At 57.4% G+C, this 19,879-nt stretch overlaps 1 protein-coding gene across 30 annotated transcripts in view; it reads left to right on the top strand.

The window, feature by feature from the left end:
• Window positions 1–19,879, top strand: part of CACNA1G (calcium voltage-gated channel subunit alpha1 G) — a gene marked incomplete at its 5' end in the record, with an annotated part of 63,459 nt that overhangs the window by 4,049 nt on the left and 39,531 nt on the right. For 29 of the 30 annotated variants that reach the window (XM_082604183.1, XM_082604175.1, XM_082604169.1 and 26 more), the window contains 8 exons: window positions 3,291–3,402; window positions 3,566–3,699; window positions 4,095–4,192; window positions 6,244–6,403; window positions 6,867–7,167; window positions 7,335–7,427; window positions 9,626–10,409; window positions 12,288–12,664. In XM_082604183.1, coding sequence (XP_082460309.1) covers window positions 3,291–3,402; window positions 3,566–3,699; window positions 4,095–4,192; window positions 6,244–6,403; window positions 6,867–7,167; window positions 7,335–7,427; window positions 9,626–10,409; window positions 12,288–12,664 — 2,059 coding nt within the window. The remainder of the gene's footprint in view (window positions 1–3,290; window positions 3,403–3,565; window positions 3,700–4,094; window positions 4,193–6,243; window positions 6,404–6,866; window positions 7,168–7,334; window positions 7,428–9,625; window positions 10,410–12,287; window positions 12,665–19,879) is intronic. The other variant, XM_082604178.1, reaches the window with a different exon arrangement.

Raw genomic sequence — 19,879 nt, 5'->3', positions numbered from 1 at the left:
ACACCAGCCTCTCCGGGGGTGAATGAGGCAAGCACCCCACCTTCCCCACGAGCAGTAGGAGGCCAGGACTCCTGGGCCCAGGCCCTTTACCTCTTCCGTGCTCCTAGGTCTCAGATTAGCAGGCTCCTAGCAGAGAATGGGACAGCTGGGGGGCCTGCTTCCCGTCTCAGTCATGCTCTGCCCCGAGCCCCCGAGCCCCTGGAGGTGGCCCAGCCCTCCTCCCTCCTCATTCTACTTTCCTCTCCCTTATAGCTGCCCAACCAGGCAAGGGCTCTAGATAAAGCCCCACAGAGAGGACTAAGTTCTCAGATAACATGCTCTAGTTCCCTCTCCTGGAGGGGGAAGAGGAGGGGGGATGGAAGTGGGGTTCCTCACCCTGCCATTTCCTTTTTTCTCTGCTTTTGATGGTGGGTTGTGGGGAGACGAAAGATCCTCCCTTCTCCTACCCACCTCCCCCTTTGGGATCCACTCCAGCCCTGACAGTCACCATAGCAACAGTGGACATGTGACTGCACAGGTCTCTCATAGTCACTATGGCAACCAATGTCCCCCATTCCCTTGGTTGCTATGGGGATTTGTCACATGGTTCCCCCCCAACCTGATAACCTGTGAGTCTCCCCACTTACCCTTTCCCTGCGTGAGGACAAGACAGCAGCCTGGGTAAGGGGACTTCATATGTGTGTGTGTGTGGGGGGGTCCCTTTAGTTACCATGGCAACAAATCCACACCACCTGGTGACACATCCTCCTGTTGTTATGGCAACAGAGGAACATGGCACAGTGACATACGGCCATATTCCCAAGGAAATGAGCCCTACCCTGAGAAGGATGAAAGACCCCCCACCCTCATTAATTATTCCTTAATTCAGATGGTCCCAAATTTTCCTGTGCCTTGGTGTTTTCCCTGTCCATTTCTGCTTACCTATAGGGAAAGGGGAGAGGTGAGAGTGGCAGGATGTACCCGGGAGTAAGGTGAATTGCCAAGAGGGCTCTTGAGAAGGGGCTTCTGTGGTTAAGAGCTGGAGGTGAGGTTATTTGGAGGCAGACTCTGGCTATAAGAAGCCTCAGTGTGAGCATGTGTAAGGTGGGGACAGAAAGAGGGACAGCACCTTTATGGTGTCACTTCTCCCCCCACCCCCACTCACCATCAGTTCATCACTATTGAAGCAAACAAGGTAGGAAAACATGAATGGGGAGATACATCTGGCTTCTAGGCAGGGGGGTTGATTGACTGATTCACATTCATTCATTCATTCATTCACTCTTCCCACGTATTGATCATCTGCTACATGCCAGGCATTGCTCTAAGCTCTGTAGGTGCTTGGGTGTAACAGAGTCCCCGTGCCTCAGCGAGGGAGACGAGACAAGGGCACAGAAGACATGGTAGACTCACTGCCATTAGAGGGGTCCAAACAGGTGTCCCGGAGCCCCTCTTCCCAGGAGAACTACCCACCTGCCCCTATGTAGAGACATCTGCTCATATGGGTCCCTTCCAGAACCTCTTCCCTACAGAGGAGAGGAGGGGGCTAGGTTGGGGAAAGCAGGCCAGTTCTTGAAGGTAATCGTGTCCTTCCCTTTTCAGACGATGGTCCCAAAGGAGCTCCCTCCCTGTCCCCATTTTTCCAGGCCGACCCCTGGCTGACCCTTATTCTGGGGATAGATCCACTGGGCTCCGGCTCCACTCAGGAAAACAGCTCCATAGAGACAGAGTGCTCTTTATTACCCCCTTCCATCAACTTACCCCAAAAGCCTAGAATTTTTTTTTTTAACTCTTATTCCTGTGAGGATGTAAGACTAGGGAAACTGTAGTGCCTTGGGAATTTAGGGTACCTGCTGGTGGGAAGGGATGTGAGTCTGAGGGAAAAGGGCCTGGGTGACAGGAGCGGGTAGAAAGGCTTTGAGGTGATTGAGTGTGGGCTCCCGGAGAGGGGGTGTGGTCGGAGGTTCAGGACAGAGATGGGGTATGGCTGGGATCAGCTTCAAGGTCAGTCCTTGGGTCCCTGGCCAAAGCCTTCTCACTCTAGAAGTGGGGTTATGACAGGAAGATTCCATCTGCTGTGGGCGCTCTCTGTCTCACTGAGTCTGGCTTGGTGGGTCGTGCTGTGGGCTGCCATGACGCCCTCCCTACCTCCATCCTCAAGGCCTTCTCCTCCCCCCGGCCCCCCCACTCTCTGCTTGTTTCTAACCTCTTTCCTCTTCCCCAACCCTCTCATGTGTTCCTTGAGAAAACAGGATGCTTGGTCACTTCTCTGTGAGTCTGGTGCCCAGAACTCTCTAAGGTCCGGAGGCCATTTTCTACATTCTCCTGTAGATGGGCTGGAAGTGAGCCCCTTAATGAAATCCACTCTGTGGAAAGACTCAGGGTTTAGAAAGACCCCTCTCTCCCCCTTGTTGCAAAACAGAGTCTTTGTTGGTCCAGGGTGAGGCTTTGCTGGAAGCCATAAGAGGTGTGATGGTGGCATGGTCTGTATACAGGGTACTGTCTGCTCTGCACAGGCTGGGGGCTTATGTCCAGCACAGGGCCTGGTGTGTAGTGGGTCCTCGTTATTTAACTGTGTGAATGTGTCTGGAGGCCATGTGAGGGCTTTGAGAGGCCAGGGGCTGGCTGGGGAAGAGGCAGCCTGAGGCTCCAGTTCTGTGGTGCTTGTCTGCCTCCGCCTGCCTGTCTGGGGCCAGTGTGGTCGTGACAAGCCCTTCCCTGCAGCCTGAGCAGCTATGGAAGCTGCTATCCCAGATCAGAAGCTTGGAAAACTCAGTCTCATCTGGGTCTCTCCTGTGACCTTCAGCACATGACTTCTGGGCCTCAGTTTCCTTGGGTTCTGGGGAAGAAGGTGATCTAGCCCGGATATTTCTCGGGGCTGTTGTGAGCATCCAATGTGGCATGCTGTGAAAGTGCTTGGTAAACTGTAAGGCAAGCATAATCCGACTTTAGGTTTGTGTCACACATTCACATACATTATCTCATTTGCTTCTCACATTTTTCCCTGTGAGGTAGGGAGAATAAGATTCAGATTCAGCAGCAAACTCTTGGTGCCTGGCATTTCCACAAGCACGATCGATTTTATCCCCCAAATGGCTTGTGCAAATAGTCAGGATATCTGTGGCTTTTCGTACTTTACAGAAGAGGAAGCTGGGTCCAGAGGTGATATGACCCGAGGTGGGACTAGCTGGCTACACCTGGCTACATCTCAGATGGGGTGGGCAGGTCAAGCAGTGGGAGGTGCTTGGGCAGGGCGTGGGGGCCCGGGCTCAACTCCACCCTGGCCAGCTGTTTCCTTGACCTCCTGGTACCTGGTTTGAGCGCATCAGCATGTTGGTCATCCTTCTCAACTGTGTGACCCTGGGCATGTTCCGGCCGTGTGAAGACATCGCCTGTGACTCCCAGCGCTGCCGGATTCTGCAGGTAAGCATGTGTGTGGGGGGAGGCGGGGGCAGCTCCTGATCTTTATAAACCCCGACACCTTCTCTGCAAGAGGCCCTGAGCCCGGGGGTGGGGGTGGGGGGGGGGTAGGGGGCTGCTCCCCCACCCTTTTCTCAGTTTCAGCAGCCTCTTGTCCCCACATCAGGCCTTTGATGACTTCATCTTTGCCTTCTTCGCTGTGGAGATGGTGGTGAAGATGGTGGCCTTGGGCATCTTTGGGAAAAAGTGTTACCTGGGAGACACTTGGAACCGGCTTGACTTTTTCATCGTCATTGCAGGGTGAGGGCCTGGGCTTGGAGCAGGAGAGCGACGGATCCGATTGGTCCCTTCCCCAGGGCCAGTTCTAGGCCTGGCCCCCTCCCCCAGCCCATCTACAGTGCTCCTTTCTCCCTGGCTGTCCACCACGGGTCCGGGGCTGTCCTATAGTGCTTGAGCCAGTACTTCTTTGAATGCCAAGGCGCCTCCATCCACACCCTCCTCTGTTCATTCTCTGATAAGGAGTCTGTCCTTGGCTTAGGGGTGGCCTTGCCCCCAGGGAGAGAGCTGGCTTTTCGGGGTCCCTTGGTGGAGGGGGAGGATTCCTGCCCCACCACAGCAGGATTCCTCATTGACCTCTTTTGACCCCCACGGCGGCCTCAGACTCAAAGGGCCTCCCTTTGGGCCCCTCCCTGCAGGATGCTGGAGTATTCGCTGGACCTGCAGAACGTCAGCTTCTCAGCTGTCAGGACAGTCCGTGTGCTGCGGCCGCTCAGGGCCATTAACCGGGTGCCCAGTGAGTGACCCCTCAGCCCTCGGCCCCTGGGCGGAGAACCCCAACAGGAGATGTGGGAATCTCAGACCCCACCCCTCCCTCCTGGCCTCTCAGCAGGCCTCATGCGGGCCTGGAACGCTGAGGCAGGCCCCCTGAGAGAAGGGCTCAGTGGGGAGTTGGGTCGCTGGAGCCCAAGGGAGCCCCCACCCGGGCTGCGGCCCCTTCCCCCTCATTTCCGCCTGATTTTCGGTCAGTCTCAGGAATGTCTCAGACGACCCCTTCCCTTCAGCTAGATCACCCTCCCTCCGGTGGAATAGGGGCGGTGGGAGCAGGGTGGAGAGGCTGGCAGGCCAGGAGGAGTGGGTGCAAAGTGGGATGGCCTCTTCTAGCCAGAACCGCCTCTCATGCGGTCTGGTTCTCATTGGTGAGGTGGCACTGGCCACACCGAGCATGACTTCTCTCGAGACAAGGCCGCTCCACGCTCCACGCCTCATCCTCCCGCTGTGGCCCCTTCCTCTTCCCAGCCCCTTCCAAGCCTCTGCAGCAACTGACTGCTGGGACAATTATCTAAATTAAACCGCATTAGTTTCTGAGCCAGCCAGGCTTTGGCAGCTCCAGCTCCCCTTGCCTCTCGCCCCCCACCCCTTCTCAGGCCCCCTTTGCAACTCCCCAACCTACACGAGCTGCACATGGTCTCTGCTGCCATCCCAGGAGTGGGGTGGGTGGGGGCATGTTTCTGGGGCTCAGTGTCTGATGTAGCAGTAGCCCCCTTTGCTGCGTGTGCATGCATGCCTGTGTGTGTGCCTGTGGGGGGTGTGTGTGTGTGTGTCTGGGTGGGCAGAGCTGCTCAATGTGTCCTCCAGGCGTTGGTGTATGTTGGTGTTAACAGGAACCCCAGATGAGGGGCATGTCTTCCCTCCTCTCGTGCCCCAGGTGATCGCTGGCAGATTTATAGGCCTCTAACTACCGGTGTAATTCCCTTAATGCAAACCCTGAGGAATTGATCTCAGTTGAAGCACAGAGGAGCTGAAGGGGGCTGGGAGAGGGGAGAGGGGAGAGGGACTGAGTGGCAGGGGCGGGGCAGGGGCGGGGCAGGGGCGGGGCAGGGCCACTTCAGTCACCAGGAGGAGTAATTAGCAGCTGCTTAGAAGCTTTTTCCCTGGAGGGGTCAGGGGGCCACGAGGGTCACTTTGGGGGTCAAAACTAGCCCCCAGAGGTCTGTGTGCTTGACAAGGGTTTGGTGGCCTGGGGGCTAGTTCAGATGTCCTAGATCTGGAGTGGGGAGGGAGGGCAGTATCCCTAACAGCATCTCGGGGGCAGGTTGGTGGTGGCTTTCCCCGTGGAAGGGGTTGCTAAGTGACGGCCACCTGAGGAAACAGCCTTGTGTGTCCTCAGGTCCTGATGTGAGGATCTGGACCAAGCAGAGACTAGACTCAGGGAGGGGGCTCAGAACCATGGTGAAGTGCAGGGCATCTTGGCCCCTGCGGAGGGCTTGGCTCTCAAAGGGAAATTCCTGCCTGCTAACGCCCCTGCTGGAGCTCTCTGCCTTGGTTTCCCCAATGACTTTGGCGTCTATAACTTAGAAAGGTCAGGGGATTATATCTGGTGAGAGAAGGATGTAGGGTGGAGTGTGTGTGTGTGTGTGTGTGTGTGTGTGTGTGTGTGTATTGGGGAGTGGGATGCGGAAGCAGAGAGCCTGGCTAAGTCCTGGCACCTACACTTAGCAGCTCTGTGGTACTGGACAAGTCATGTTAGTTCTCTGAGCCTCAACCCTCATCTGCAAATTGGGGTGATATCAGCTCTGTGATGAAGCTGGGAGAGTTAAGTGGGGTGCGGTGCTGGAGAATGCTTTGGAAACTGCGGCCACTCTGCTCATTCTCGGTGGGTAGGGGTTAGGGGCTGCGAGGGCTGCCTGCAGAGTTAGCAGTGTCTGTTGGTCTCCCTCCAGCTTGAGCCGGGCTGTCTCAGCCTCAGAGGCCCCGGTGGGCCCCCTCTGGGAGTGCTGCCAGGCCCGTGGCAGCCAGCCGAGCCCGGCTAGCCTGGCGCCCCCAGCGTGGCTTCTGCCCCCACAGGCATGCGCATCCTCGTCACGCTGCTGCTGGACACGCTGCCCATGCTGGGCAACGTCCTGCTGCTGTGCTTCTTCGTCTTCTTCATCTTTGGCATCGTTGGCGTCCAGCTGTGGGCAGGGTTGCTTCGTAACCGATGCTTCCTGCCCGAGAATTTCAGCCTGTGAGTGGCACATGGTGCCGGGAGGTGACCTGGGAGTGGCTGTGGGGCTGGGACCTCCCTCAGTTCCCGTTGCTGGTGACATATCTGTTCTCTTATTAGTGACATATCTGGTTATCAATCTTGGCTACACACTGGAGTCACCTGGGGAGTTTAAACGACGCTGCCCATTTCGATTTCATGGGTGTGGGGTTCAGCCTGGGGGCGGGGACTTTTCAAAGCTCCTCGGTGAGCCTGAAGTGCAGCCACGTTGGGAACCTCTGCTCTAGGATGGGGACTTCCCACGTGCCGACTCTGGAGTTGCACCCTCGATCTGCCTGCTCCTGGCGCACCCCTCTGCACCCATGAATCCCTGCCCCTTCCCAGTGCTCGCCCTGTGCGCCTCAGTGCATCCACCCAGCTCTCCCTTCCTGGGCCCTGGCCCCCGAGAACCCTGCTCTCAGCCTCATCCCTGTTTCCTCCGCAGCCCCCTGAGCGTGGACCTGGAGCGCTACTACCAGACCGAGAACGAGGACGAGAACCCCTTCATCTGCTCCCAGCCTCGCGAGAACGGCATGCGCTCCTGCAGGAGCGTGCCCACGCTGCGCGGGGACGGGGGTGGCGGCCCGCCCTGTGGCCTGGACTACGAGGCCCACAACAGCTCCAGCAACAGTACCTGTGTCAACTGGAACCAGTACTACACCAACTGCTCAGCAGGGGAGCACAACCCCTTCAAGGGCGCCATCAACTTCGACAACATCGGCTACGCCTGGATTGCCATCTTCCAGGTGGGGCAGCCTGGGCACCGGGAGAGTCCCCAGAACACAGGCGTCAGGACACAGTCCCGGCTTGGAGTGGTTGTCCTCGGGGTTGGGATGGGGTCAGGGCCTCCAGAGGAGACCGCAGGAGGCTTTAGGGGGCCCAGAAACAGCCTGCCCCTCTGCACCCTCCCCAGGTCATCACGCTGGAGGGCTGGGTCGACATCATGTACTTTGTGATGGATGCTCACTCCTTCTACAACTTCATCTACTTCATCCTCCTCATCATCGTGAGTGATTCCTCAGGCCCCTGTGGGCATGGGGGATCCTGGGGAAATGGGTGAGGGGAGTCCAGAGAGGGGACTTGCTTGGTCTGAAGTTCCAGCTCTCAGGAAAAGTCCCATAGAGACACAGGCAGAAGGCACCTGTCACGAGGAGTCAGGAGGAAATCCAAGGTCAAGGCCTATCACTGACTACCACTTAACATCTTGGGCAAGTCATCCCCTATGAGGCCCCCCAGCCCCACCCTGGGCATCTGGTTCTTCATCATTAAAATGGGTGGTGCTCAACCCAGGGTGATGCCACCTCTCCCAGGGGGCATTTGGAAATGGCAAAGGGTGGTCCTGTGTTTTACGAGAACTAGGGGAGCACTATCGGCATTTTGCTGGGGGGGTAGGGTGTAGATACTAGACACCCTGAAATGACAGTCCTGCAAGCAAAGAATTGTTCCACCCCAAATTCCCATCATTTGGCGTTGAGAAACACTGTGTGATCTCTTTCTCCAGCTCAGAAGTTCCAGGACTTTATGAGGACAGAAGACAGAGGCAAAAAGTAGCAATATTGAATCACTCCCATTCATGACTAATAATGTAATTGCTACCACTTAGAGCTAATACTTATTGAGCACTTACTATGTGCCCGTCCCTGCTCTGAGCACTTTTTTATGTGCTGGTGCATTTAATCCTCACCAAGATCCTGTTGTGGTCTCCGTTTTACAGATGAGGAAGCTGACATTTCCTCATTTGTCTGAACCCGTCAGGTGCTTTGCACGTGCTGTGGATCAGTCTTGCTGGGCTGAGCGTCGCTGCTGAAGCCCGCTGTCACATCTGCGGCCTGCTTAATCCTCAGAGCCCCCTGTGAGGCGGCAGGTGCAGGGACTGTGGCCTCGTCTCCTAAATAAGAGCTCTGAGCTTCAGAGGGCTTGGTCACTGGAGCTGAGAATTCAACCCCAGGCTACCGACTCCAAATCCAGCCCTTGTTCCATGTCACCAAGAGGCCAATGACAGAGCCAGACAGAGGGACAGATATTGAGAGAAAGAGACTAAGATCTACTCAGGACTTAGGCAGGCTCCAGAGAGTCAGAATAAAGACCCCTCGGTGAGTGAGAGGTGTCCCTGAGAAAGAACAGCGCCCCACCCCCAACCATCCCTGGTATGGAAGGGTAGGGGCCTGTTCCCTGCCCCCCACCATCACCTGGGTGGCAAGGCCAGCACCTCTGGGAAGTGGTTTTGTGACCTTTTCACGGGATCTGTTCACCATTCAGCTCTCCCTGGGCTTGGGGAGTGGGAAGGAAGCAGACAGGGAGGTAAGGGGCCTTGTTTGCACCCTCCCACACACCCCATGAAAAATCTTTCCAAACAGCTCTCTGGAATCACACTAGTGAAGCTAATTATCATAATTACTAGGACACAAGCTAGAAAAAAAAAAAAATCTGCTTTGTCACCATAAATATTCATTACCTTCATTCCGGATTGTTATCCAAGCAACTGCCATCCCAGAAGCCCCGGGGAAACTGAGGCATGGAGGTGGAGATGGGGGAGTGTGGCCAAGTCAGAGTGGCAACCTGGCCAGTCTGCAGGGTTCGGGATTCAGCCCATTACCCAGCTGGGGGAGGGGAAAGGCCAAGGCCACTGGTCATGAAGATACTGAGGTCCCATGGTTAAGAGTCTCTCTCGCTCAAGCTTACGCAGCTAGACTTGGGGCTAGAAGCAGGAGTTTTGTGAACAATGTTTTTGCCAAGATCTCAAAAGCTCAACCCAATGTGAAAACCCCATGTCCCCAAGATAGCACTCATTTCCACAGCCTTCTCTAACTCCTAATGGGAATTGGGGAGGGGGTGCTCAGAATCTTGGAGGATGGGCATGTTTAGGGGCAGGGAGTTTGGGAGATATCCTTGCCAGATAACCTCATCATCAATAGCAATGCCTTGGAATTCCATAGAGGTTGGTTCAGGTCTAAGCTTTGCTGTGCCTGAGCTGAAGGATCATGGGGAAATTCCTCAACCTCTCTGAGCCCCAGTTTCCTCACTTGTCCGATGGAGACAATAAAGGTGTCACCTCTTGAGACTGTTATGAGAATAAAACAGGATGATGCTTGGACAATTATTGAGCCTGGCGCCTGGCACAGAGGGAGCACTCCGTACTCGGTGGCTGGCACTGTGAGTCCCTTTCCTCCAGGCTGTCTCCTCTTGCTGTCCCCACCCCAATAGGTGGGCTCCTTCTTCATGATCAACCTGTGCCTGGTGGTGATTGCCACGCAGTTCTCAGAGACCAAGCAGCGGGAAAGCCAGCTGATGCGGGAGCAGCGCGTGCGGTTCCTTTCCAACGCTAGCACCCTGGCCAGCTTCTCCGAGCCGGGCAGCTGCTATGAGGAGCTGCTGAAGTACCTCGTATACATCCTCCGGAAAGCAGCCCGAAGGCTGGCCCAGGTCTCCCGGGCAGCGGGCGTGCGGGCCGGGCTGCTGAGCAGCCCGGCTCCCCGCGGGAGCCAGGAACCCCAGCCCAGCGGCAGCTGCTCTCGCTCCCACCGCCGTCCGTCCGTCCACCACCTGGTGCACCATCACCACCACCATCACCACCACTACCACCTGGGCAACGGGACGCTACGGGCCCCCCGGGCCAGCCCGCGGATCCAGGACAAGGATGCTAATGGGTCTCGCCGGCTCATGCTGCCACCACCCTCGACACTCGCCCTCTCCGGGGGCCCTCCGGGGGCTGCAGAGTCTGTACACAGCTTCTACCATGCTGACTGCCACTTGGAGCCGGTCCGCTGCCAGGCACCCCCTCCCAGGTCGCCATCTGAAGCCTCGGGCAGGACTGTGGGCAGTGCGAAGGTGTACCCCACCATGCACACCAGCCCTCCACCAGAGATGCTGAAAGAGAAGGCGCTAGTGGAGGTGGCCCCCACCTCTGGACCCCCCGCCCTCACCAGCCTCAACATCCCACCCAGGCCCTACAGCTCTATGCACAAGCTGCTGGAGACACAGAGTACAGGTGAGAACTCTGGGCGGAGGCATGTTGGTGCCCCTCACCCAGGGACCGGGTGATATCCCATCCCAGCCAGGACCGGGGCGTCTGGAGTCAGGACAGGGCTTGGGTTCCCATTCTGCCACTCTTGGTGTTGGGACCTTCAGCTAGTCACATCGCTTCTTTGAGCCCTAATTTTCTCATCTGTTGAAATGGGAATCATAATTCCTACATTGTAATAATAACAACAGCTGTCAGGTAACGAGCACCTGCTACGTGCCCTGCTCTATGCTGTTGGCAGTTGTTGACGGATTGCTGTGTGCCTGTCACATGCTTCTCAGGCAAAACCCCACTGGAGCCTCTCCTCCGTTTAAGTGATAAACTTTCTTATCATCCCCATTTTACTGATGAGACAAAGGAGGCTTCGAGGGGTTGTGGGACTTGCCCGAGGCTGTGCCACTGGCGAGGGGTGGAGTCAGGGCCCTCTGACTCTGAGAGCCACGCTCTCGAGTCCTTGCTGCAGGTTCAGAGGGGAAATGGTGTGTGATTGTGGTGAGCACCATGTCCCATGCTAAGGGCCCTCTTGTAAACATGAGTGTCACTCCGTCCCCATAGGGAGACCTGGAGCTTGGTGCAGCAAGTCCTCAGGGGCTGCTAGGCTGATGGGTGGAACGCCCAGTGTCGTGGGGAAGGGAGATGCTTGCACCTGGGGGCATCCCCCAGTCAGGCAGGGGTGGCACACCCTCCTCCACAGACAGGCTCGCTGTAGCCGAAGCCCAGGGCCTGTGTTTCAGGAAGGATGTGGCACGTGGGAGAAGTGGGATATGTGTGGGCTGTTATGTGGGAATGTGGGCTGGGACAGGAAGGTGCCATCACAGACTGCAGTGGGAAGGGTTCCTGTGCCAGCTCTTCTACTGCCCTGCCAAGCGGCGCCAGCCAGCCGCACACACGCGTGGTTCTATCTCCTTCAGTGTAGAAGGCAGGGCTGGGACCGTCATAGCTGTCACTGGTGTTTACTGGTGTCCTCCTGCGTGCAGGCGGAAGGGCTGGGCCCCGAGCCAGGCGTCTTCAAATCCGCGCTTTCTCCGGGCAGTCTCTGAGGTTTCTTTCAGCTCTCACAGTCTATGGTCAAAGCTGTATTTAGATGGACATCGGTGTCTCGGGATAGGTCACTGTGTACGTGCACATGCGCAGTCTGGGGTGTGTGTGTGCGCACGAAGGTGTCTGGTGTGTGTATGTGCCCGTCTGCATGCACATGTCTGGTGTTCACGTGTGCATGTGTCCACACATACCTGATGTGTATAGGTGCGTGTCCGTGCACACGGGGTGGTGCTCTTGTGTGTATGCACGCCCATGTGTGCACATGCCTGGCGCACGTGCGCCGTGTGATATGTATGGGTCTGTGCACACCTGTGTTTGGCTGTGCATGTATATATGACTCATAAATTGTATGCTTATGTACACAGTACGTGTATGTATGCGAGTATGTGTCTAGTGCACATGTGTGTGTGTCTGGTGTGAGAACATACATGAATACACATGTATGGGTGTGTGTCTTAAGGATCCCTTGGAAAATGCTACTTAAAGCAGTGTTAATGCAGGGCTGGCTTCCCTGGGAAGGAAAGATGGTCTAGGTTCCTTCCTGAAGGCTCCTAGGTCAACCGCACCAACCCTAGGACAACCCGCAGTGCCTGCCGGTGGGATGCTGTTGGCATCTGGGGGCATCTCTATTACTCAGGACTGCCCACACTGCAAGTCATTCAGCACCCCTGCCCACCAAGTGCCTAGCACCCCCATCATTGAAAGAATCCCAAACTCCCCCACTCATTTTTATACACACTCTGAGGGAAGGGTGACCCCAAGTTGGAAACCCTGGAGTCTCTCACCTCTACTCTCCTGTCCCAGGCGCCTGCCAAAGCTCTTGCAAGATCTCCAGCCCTTGCTTGAAGGCAGACAGTGGAGCCTGTGGCCCAGACAGCTGTCCCTACTGTGTCCGGACTGGGGCAGGGGAGGTGGAGCTCGCCGGCCACGAGATGCCTGACTCAGACAGCGAGGCAGTTTATGAGTTCACACAGGACGCCCAGCACGGTGACCGCCAGAATCCCCACAGTTGGCGTCGACGGAGCCTGGGGCTGGACGTGGAGCCCAACTCTGTGCTGGCCTTCTGGAGGCTGATCTGTGACACCTTTCGGAAGATTGTGGACAGCAAGTACTTTGGTCGGGGAATCATGATTGCTATCCTGGTCAACACACTCAGCATGGGCATCGAATACCACGAGCAGGTAGGGACACGGGCGAGGGCATGGTCCCTGGGGCTGGGGACCCTCTCCCTTCCTCCCCTCCCACCCCGTGTTCAGTTTCCTCTCCGCGCTGCTAGCTTGCACGGCAGGGAGGAGGACAGGAGGGAGATGCACCACTGCGTGGGGACTCTTTGGAGCGTGAAAGCCAGTGAATGTCATACAGTCTCTGAGTGTGGAGGTTGCCCAGGGCAGGGGCAGGGTCTGAGCTGGGTGTGTTTTATCTGGGAAGGCTTCTGAGAGGAGGTGGGCTTTAAAGGATTTAAATGAGTGATGAGCATCAGATGTGGGCAAGGCCTTTTTGGAGGGACAAGTCACATCCAGGGGGTGGGCTGGGCCCCCGGGCAATCACCTGACTCAGTAATTAGGGGTGTGATTGACTGGAAGCAGCAGGGGGCTGTGCAGGTAGCAGTGAGGAGTGGAGGGCTGGAGCCTGCCCCTGGGCGGGGGAGGGAGGGAGGCCATCTGCTCTTGGCCTCTGTTCTGGGAGCCGTGCTGTGAACGGGGAGGGCGGCTCTGGGTGGAAGAGAGCTCCCAGCCTGGTGAGGGGACTTGAAACCATTGCGCTTGAGGAATCGTTCTAAGAACCTGGATGTTTAGTCAGGAGAAGAGGAGGCTCAGCAGGGACAGGCGAGCTGTCTTCAAATATTTGAAGGGCTGTCATGTGGAAGAGGAAGCAGGCTTGTTTTGCGGGGCTGACGGCTGCAGGCAGTGGGATCTGGGCTGAGGGGGAGGAGGCTGTCTCCTCTCGCAGAGCTGTGCAAGAACAGAAGGGGTGGCCTGGGGAGCCCCGCTGACCCCGCTCCCACGCTGGAGGTGGGAGCAGGTACCATGGGGCCTCACAACCGGCTATGGCTTCACCCCCCACAGGAATCCCTTCAGAAGGCGGCCCTTCCCCCCAGTTTGGCCTTCCAGGTCACCCCCTCGTCGGATCCTTGGGAAAGGAGGGAGGCCAGCAGGCAGGTGCTGCTGTTCACAGGCCCTTCTGTGCTCTTCCCCCCTGGGTGTTCTCACTGTCCTGGGGCTCAGGGAGGGTCGGGGCTGCCAGACCTTCCCTGGTGCCGACCGAAGCCAGGTACTGCCCCAACCTAATGGGTGCAGGCACGTGGAGCCAGAGGTGTGGAGTGGGCGCGCACGCACGCACGCACGCACGGGTGTGGCAGGGGTGGGGCAACCATGGGGCGGCGCCTGGGCTCCGCTGGGCGTGGCCACGGGGCAGTGCAGGGAGTGGGTCTGGGTAGAGGCTGGGTATCCTAGGTCCAAGCCCGGCTGGAGCAAACGTGCGATGTTCACTTTTCAGGGGGTTCTGAATTCCCTTACCGTCCACCCCACTCAGCTGCTACCCAATTGCCCTGTCCAGCCGGGTGCACCCCAGCCCCTCCCCCATCGCCATCAACCACGTTGACGCCCCTTCCTTTTGCCTCAATGACCCCCACCCAGCCAGCTATACCCTGGCACTTTGGTGGGCGTGTTGTGTCTGGGCGCACGGGGCGTGGGTGTGTGCGCCTCACGCCTGCTCAGCCAGCCTCTTGGGGAGAGGTGCCCTGCTCTGTCAGACTGGTTGTGGCGGCATTTTCTGCTGCTGCGATCCAGGTGGTGGCAGCTCCTAAGCTCCCATTACGCCAGCTCCCGAGCCGGAATCGCAGCCTCCTCTCCCTTTACCCCAGTTCTGGCCGTGGTCCGATGCCCCTCCCCCCGGGGGCACCTCCTCGGCTGCTGGTGGAGGCTTTGACTGGGCTGGAAAGAAGCTGAGTCACAGAGACTGAGGGCAGATGACGCTGCAGCAAGAGGGCTTCCAGTTAGACATCGAGAGGGACACCCCCTTGGGGGAGAAGTGATAGCAATCAGTCCCGGTGCCTGCAATCTCTCCTTATCCAGGTTCCAGAGGAGAGCGGGGGACAGCCTCCCCAGTCCTCAGCAGCAGGGAGTCCCCACTCTGGTGGCACAGTGTCTGCTCCAGGGAGGAGTTTGTCCCAATACCTGGTTGCCGAGGGCCCCATAGGGGTGAGTGAGGGTCACCAGCAGTCCAGGCAGAGGACTGACTGCGGCCCCGGCAGGCCCAGGGGCTGGGAGCGGTAGAAAATCCCAGAAGCAGCCGTGGCCCTGTGCTTGCAGGCACTGCGGCATGAATGTCCCGCCATCTGGGTCCCTGAGCCTGAGCAGGCTGAGGGGGGCAGGGAAGGGTGCAAGGAGACATGGAGGCCGAAAGACAAGAGCCACAGAGGGGGATATGGAGACACAGAGGGAGACAGAAAGAGAAAGGGAGAGAGAGACAGAGACAGGGAGATGGGGGCACAGAGAGCAAGATGGAGACCCAGGGGGAGAGAGGTAAAAAGACAGGAAGGCAGAGACACAGAGACAAGAAGGTCAGAGATACAGAGAGGGAGATGGAGACTCAGGGGGAGGAGACAGAGACAGGTGGAGGCACAGAGATGTAGAGATGACAGAGACAGATACGGAGAGGGAGCCAAAGACACACCAAGACCCTGATGCAAACAGGATAGACCAGCAGGGACCAGGAGACAGAGGCTCCAGTGGAGCCTCAGGTGAAGGAGAGGAGAAGCCAGTTGAGCAAGAGAGCTGAGAGACACAGCGAGAGACATGCTCAGAGGCGAGGGCCGGAGGCTCGTGGTTTCCCTGCAGCGCTCTTCACGCGGCAGCGGTATCCAGCGATCTTGGTGTTGATCAGACTGTTGGACGCCGGAGAGGGTGTTGCTGGTGCTTCCCTGGGGGAGGCGCCCAGCCCGTTGCTGGTGCCCTTTCCAGACCTGTCCCCTCCCACTGTCACCTATCTTACCCATCATTCGGTTTTCCTGTCTAGAACACGAAAACCTGCTGCTCTCTACCAACCTCTTGACCAACGTAGCATCCATTCTGTCATACCCCACCCTACCCGAGGCGGACCCCATGCTGTCCACACTCTCCTGCTTTTCTCACCCCTTAACCCACCAGCTGGCGGAGAAGTGGCAGGGCTGGTTTGTGCAGAGAGGCCGGTGAGGAGGACAAAGACACGGGACTTTGAGGAGGGAGCAAGGATATAACTTCAGATTGGAAGTGCGATCTGCTGGAGGGCGGGCTTGTGTGCGCCCCATCCACCAGGGGGCAGTGCCTGGAGCAGGGAGCTTGTGAACTATCCATCCATCCATCCATCCATCCATCCATTCCACACACATTTTCTGTGCATCAGACTTGGGCCTAAGCAGTGGCATGCTGATAAATGTTTAATAACCGGCCCTTTAAGAAGAAAGAATTGTCCTAATCTGGGGTGTTTACAGTATTTGCCAACTTCCATGGTGTAAAGGCTTCCACTCTGGCTGATTTCAAGCTACCAGTGTGATGTCGCTGCATGAGGAGTTGGGAAGAGAGGTGAACAACCAGACGCTCCAGTGCAGCACTGGGCCGGGGCACTCTGTCTTCCCTCTCGAAGACCTCACTGACAAGTGAACACTCACGCTAACTTGATGTAATACGTGCTTGGAAAGGGTGCACAGGGGAGAAGCCCGTGACCCAGACTGGGGAAGGGATTCAAGGAGGGCTTCAGTGGGACATGACCTGAGAACTGAGTCTGAATGGAGATTAGGAAGTAGCTAGCGAAGGGTAGAGGGTAGGGCACAGCATGGGGAAGGGCCAGAGGCACCAGACACAAAAACAAAGAGATTTATAAGGAGTTCAGAATGAATAGGGCACTGGGCGGGGGCTGGGATGGGCAAGTAACAAGAGATGAGTTTGGGAAAAAAACTCGGAGCAGAGCTAGGTCCTGAGAGGCGTAGGATGGAGTTCGGATTTATTTTATCCTGAAGGTGACAGGTTCCCAAAAAAGGTTTCAAGCAGGTCGATGATATGTGTTTCTGTTCTATGAAAAGTCCTCCGGAAGCCACGTGGGGAGTAGAAGGGAGAGGGAGACAGGAGGCAGGGAGGCCCACCAGAGGGCTACTGCAGTGGTCTGGCCAGTTCCTACATCTCTGTCCCTGGAGACAGAGAGAAGAGTGCTGGGGAGAGCTGGCAGGTGAGGTGGCTGAATCTGTAGAACTCAAGACAAGCTGGATATCTGTGGGGCGAGGCGGCGAGGATGACACCCAGGTTTCTGCTTCAGGGACAAGCACTGGGGCTTGTGCAGAGCTGGGCTGGAGGGCATTGCGTACGAGGTGCCTGTGGGGCATCCAGCGTGCTGTTGGAGCACAGAAGAGAGGTTGTTTCCTCAACCTGTCTCTGCCTGAGTATGCGTGGGGGCAAGGCCCCTCCAGGAGAATGGGATCTTAAGGACACAGGAGCTTCCTAATCACCCCCTACCTGGGTTGGGGCTGCTGAGGGCAGGGGCCAACCTCATATTCTGGAAGAGGGACAACGGCATGTGGGGAGGTGGGTAGGGCACACAGCCCAGTGGTCTCCTGGCCTGCAGAGAAGAGAGAGGGAGGGTCCAAACTACACAGATTTTCAGGCCAGGAGAGGACAGGGCAGGTGATGATTCTGCTTGTTTCCCCATCCTGTCACTCAAGATACATGTCCAGGGAGGGTTTCTATTTATAAGTGAGTGAAGTCAGCTGTTCAAGGCAAGGGAAGCTGGGGGTGGGGTAGGGTGGGGGAGAGTCCAGATGTGGTAGGTCTTAACTTTGAGGGGATTCACAGGCTCCTTTTGGATTCTGCTGAAAGCTGGGACCCTTTTCCCAGAAGATAGACACAGGCATGGATACCCCAGTGTGGCCTTCGAGGAGAGGGGTTTACAGACAGACACCTGTCCTATTCCTTGGGCCTCCCAGGAGTCCTTGGCCTCCAGGCAGAGGAGCTGGGGCTGAGGGCCAAGGGAGACTTGGGGGGAATGATTTTTACAGTTGCCCTGGTCCCAGACTTTCAAAGCTTCTCCAGATGTGGGAGGGAGAAGGGTGCTCTTTTGGAGATGGCCAGCAAAAGGGGTGCTCACATTCCTCCAGGCGTCATCTGTCTCTCAGACTCCCCCAGTTGAGCAAACATGGGGAGCACCTCCTGTGCACAGCACGTTAGAATAGAATAATAGAAGGGGGGTGGGGGCGGTGCCAGGAGCACCTAAGAAACTTAGGTTCCAGCAGAAAAGTCATTCTGCTTCATGGATGATTCTGCCAAATGCCATAAGGGAGACTTCTGGAGACAGAGGACAGATGCTTACACCCAGATGGGGGATTTCGGAGGGCTTCCCGAGGGAGGTGGTTTTTGAGGGTGGTCTTGAAAGATAAGTGGGATTGGTAGCTAAGGCCAGGAGCAGAGGGTTCCGGTGGAGGGGCTGGGGGGGATTCTGGCAGCCTGGCCTGGGAATGCACCGTCGTTTTGCCTCCCCCACCTCAGCCTGAGTTGTCTGAGCAGCAGTGAAGTGAGTCCAGAAGTGCTGCTGAAGCTGGAGCTTCCAGTTAGGTGTGGGCTGGTTTGGGGGAGGGACCCGGAGGCTATTTCTATCGTTCAGATCAGAGGCAACGAGGGCCCCCAGTATGGCGGAGGGGGAATGGAGTGAGTGGGTGGGGGCCCAGCCATTCCATTGCCCAGGTCTGTGCGCCCGGGCACCTGCTGCTAGAGGGATGAAGGAGAGGCATGAATCCTAGATAACTCCTAGGCTCCAAACCTGAATCCTGGAGAGGGATGGAGCCGGGAAGTCGGGAAAGGGGCAGGTTTGGGAGAGGAGGTGAGAGGGCTTGCTTTGGACTTGCCGCCCTTGAGCTGGCCTGGGCCATCCTGGGAAGGCTGTCAGACAGCTTGGCTCTCTGGGTGAAGAACAGGGCTTGGAAGGAGATTGTTTTGCTTCGTCCACACCCCAGTGACACCTGGAGAGGTGGGAGATGGGGGGGCACAGGGTCAGGGAAGTAGAGCGAGGTAGTCGTCAGGCAGGAGGGGCTCGCAGCAGGCTCAGGTACTGCCCGCCTAGAGAGGAGGGCTGGGGAGAGGGTCCTTGGAGAGAGCTGGAGTGGTGGGGCCTGGGGTTCAGGCGTGAATAGGCCTGGATCCACGCGAAGGTTTCTGCTTTTAGGCAGGGGAAGGGATATTGGAGAGGTGAGGGAAACAGGGACAACTGATGGAATGAAATGGAGTCCAGGGGAGCATGGCGGGCGGGTGTGGGGTGGAGGTGCGGGTGGAGGAGGGGCTGGCTGCCTTCCTGGAGGGAAGAGAGATGAGTAGGTTGCAGGACCCAGAGCTGCCTGGGGGAGGGAAGTGGAGCCCCATGAAGCAGGAGGCCAGGTTGGGAGTGGGGATGGGGGCCAAGGAGAGGGAAAGGGTCTGAGGCAGCTCTTGGGGGTGAAAGATGGAGATCCAGCAATAGAGGAAGATGAATACCGGCACAGAGCAGCCCTTGGTCCCCCAGCAGGGTATTCCCCTGTCCAGTCAGCACAGTTTCGTGACGAGCAAAGCTCAGCAATTCGACAGCTGCAGCAGAGAGGCAGAGGGGGTGGGGACTTACCTGGGCTGGAGCTGGCCAGACAGGAGGAGCCCTCTGAGATCTGTGGCCTGAGGGCGGCCTTTAAGTGGTCCACCACAACTGGGCAGAGAGACTGTGCAGGCGAGTGAGGGGCAGGGGCCACAGATCCAAACGTTTAAGTCACAGAAGCTTTGGGTTGACTGTCTGCAGGCTGAGCGAACACTGTGGGTGCCTTGCACTTACTTGGCTTGTGTGTCCCCTTGGGGTGGCTCTGGGGAGCTGGCAGGAGACCACGGGGAGGGGCTAAAGTACCACTGGTTACGAGGCACTGGAGCGCAGTGACACCTAACAACGGGCCCAGGGGGCATGAGGGGCTAGAAGAACGTGCTGAGACATTCCAAGCTAGAGTGCTTCCAGGGGGACAGCGAAGTGCGAGGCCACGATCTGTGTGATGAGGCCTGTGAGGTCTACAAACCTCTTGCCGCCCGGGCGCGCCCCGATTTCCCACACCTCCTTGGAGAAGGAGGAGAAGGGGGGAGGCCCCGCTGACCCAGTGACCCTCACCCCATCACCGCGGCCCACCTGGACCACCTCTTTTGGGTGTGGGATCAGCAGGCAGGACGGTCAAAGGCAGAGGTGAGGTGGGCTGAGGAGTCAGAACTGGGGAACAGAGATTTCAGGGTCCGTGGAACAGGTGGCAGCTGAGGAGATGGGGGGCGAAGGTGGAGCTGGGCAGGGTTGGGGTGACTCGTACAGGCCTCCCCTCAGGTCTGGTCTGGCTTGTCCCCACCTTGCACCTTCCCTGCAAAAGGCACATCCCTGTC

Source organism: Mesoplodon mirus, assembly GCF_964341445.2.
Source record: "Mesoplodon mirus genome assembly, chromosome: 18".
NCBI classification, from domain to species: Eukaryota; Metazoa; Chordata; class Mammalia; order Artiodactyla; family Ziphiidae; genus Mesoplodon; species Mesoplodon mirus.
This window is presented reverse-complemented; position numbering and strand designations above follow the sequence as displayed.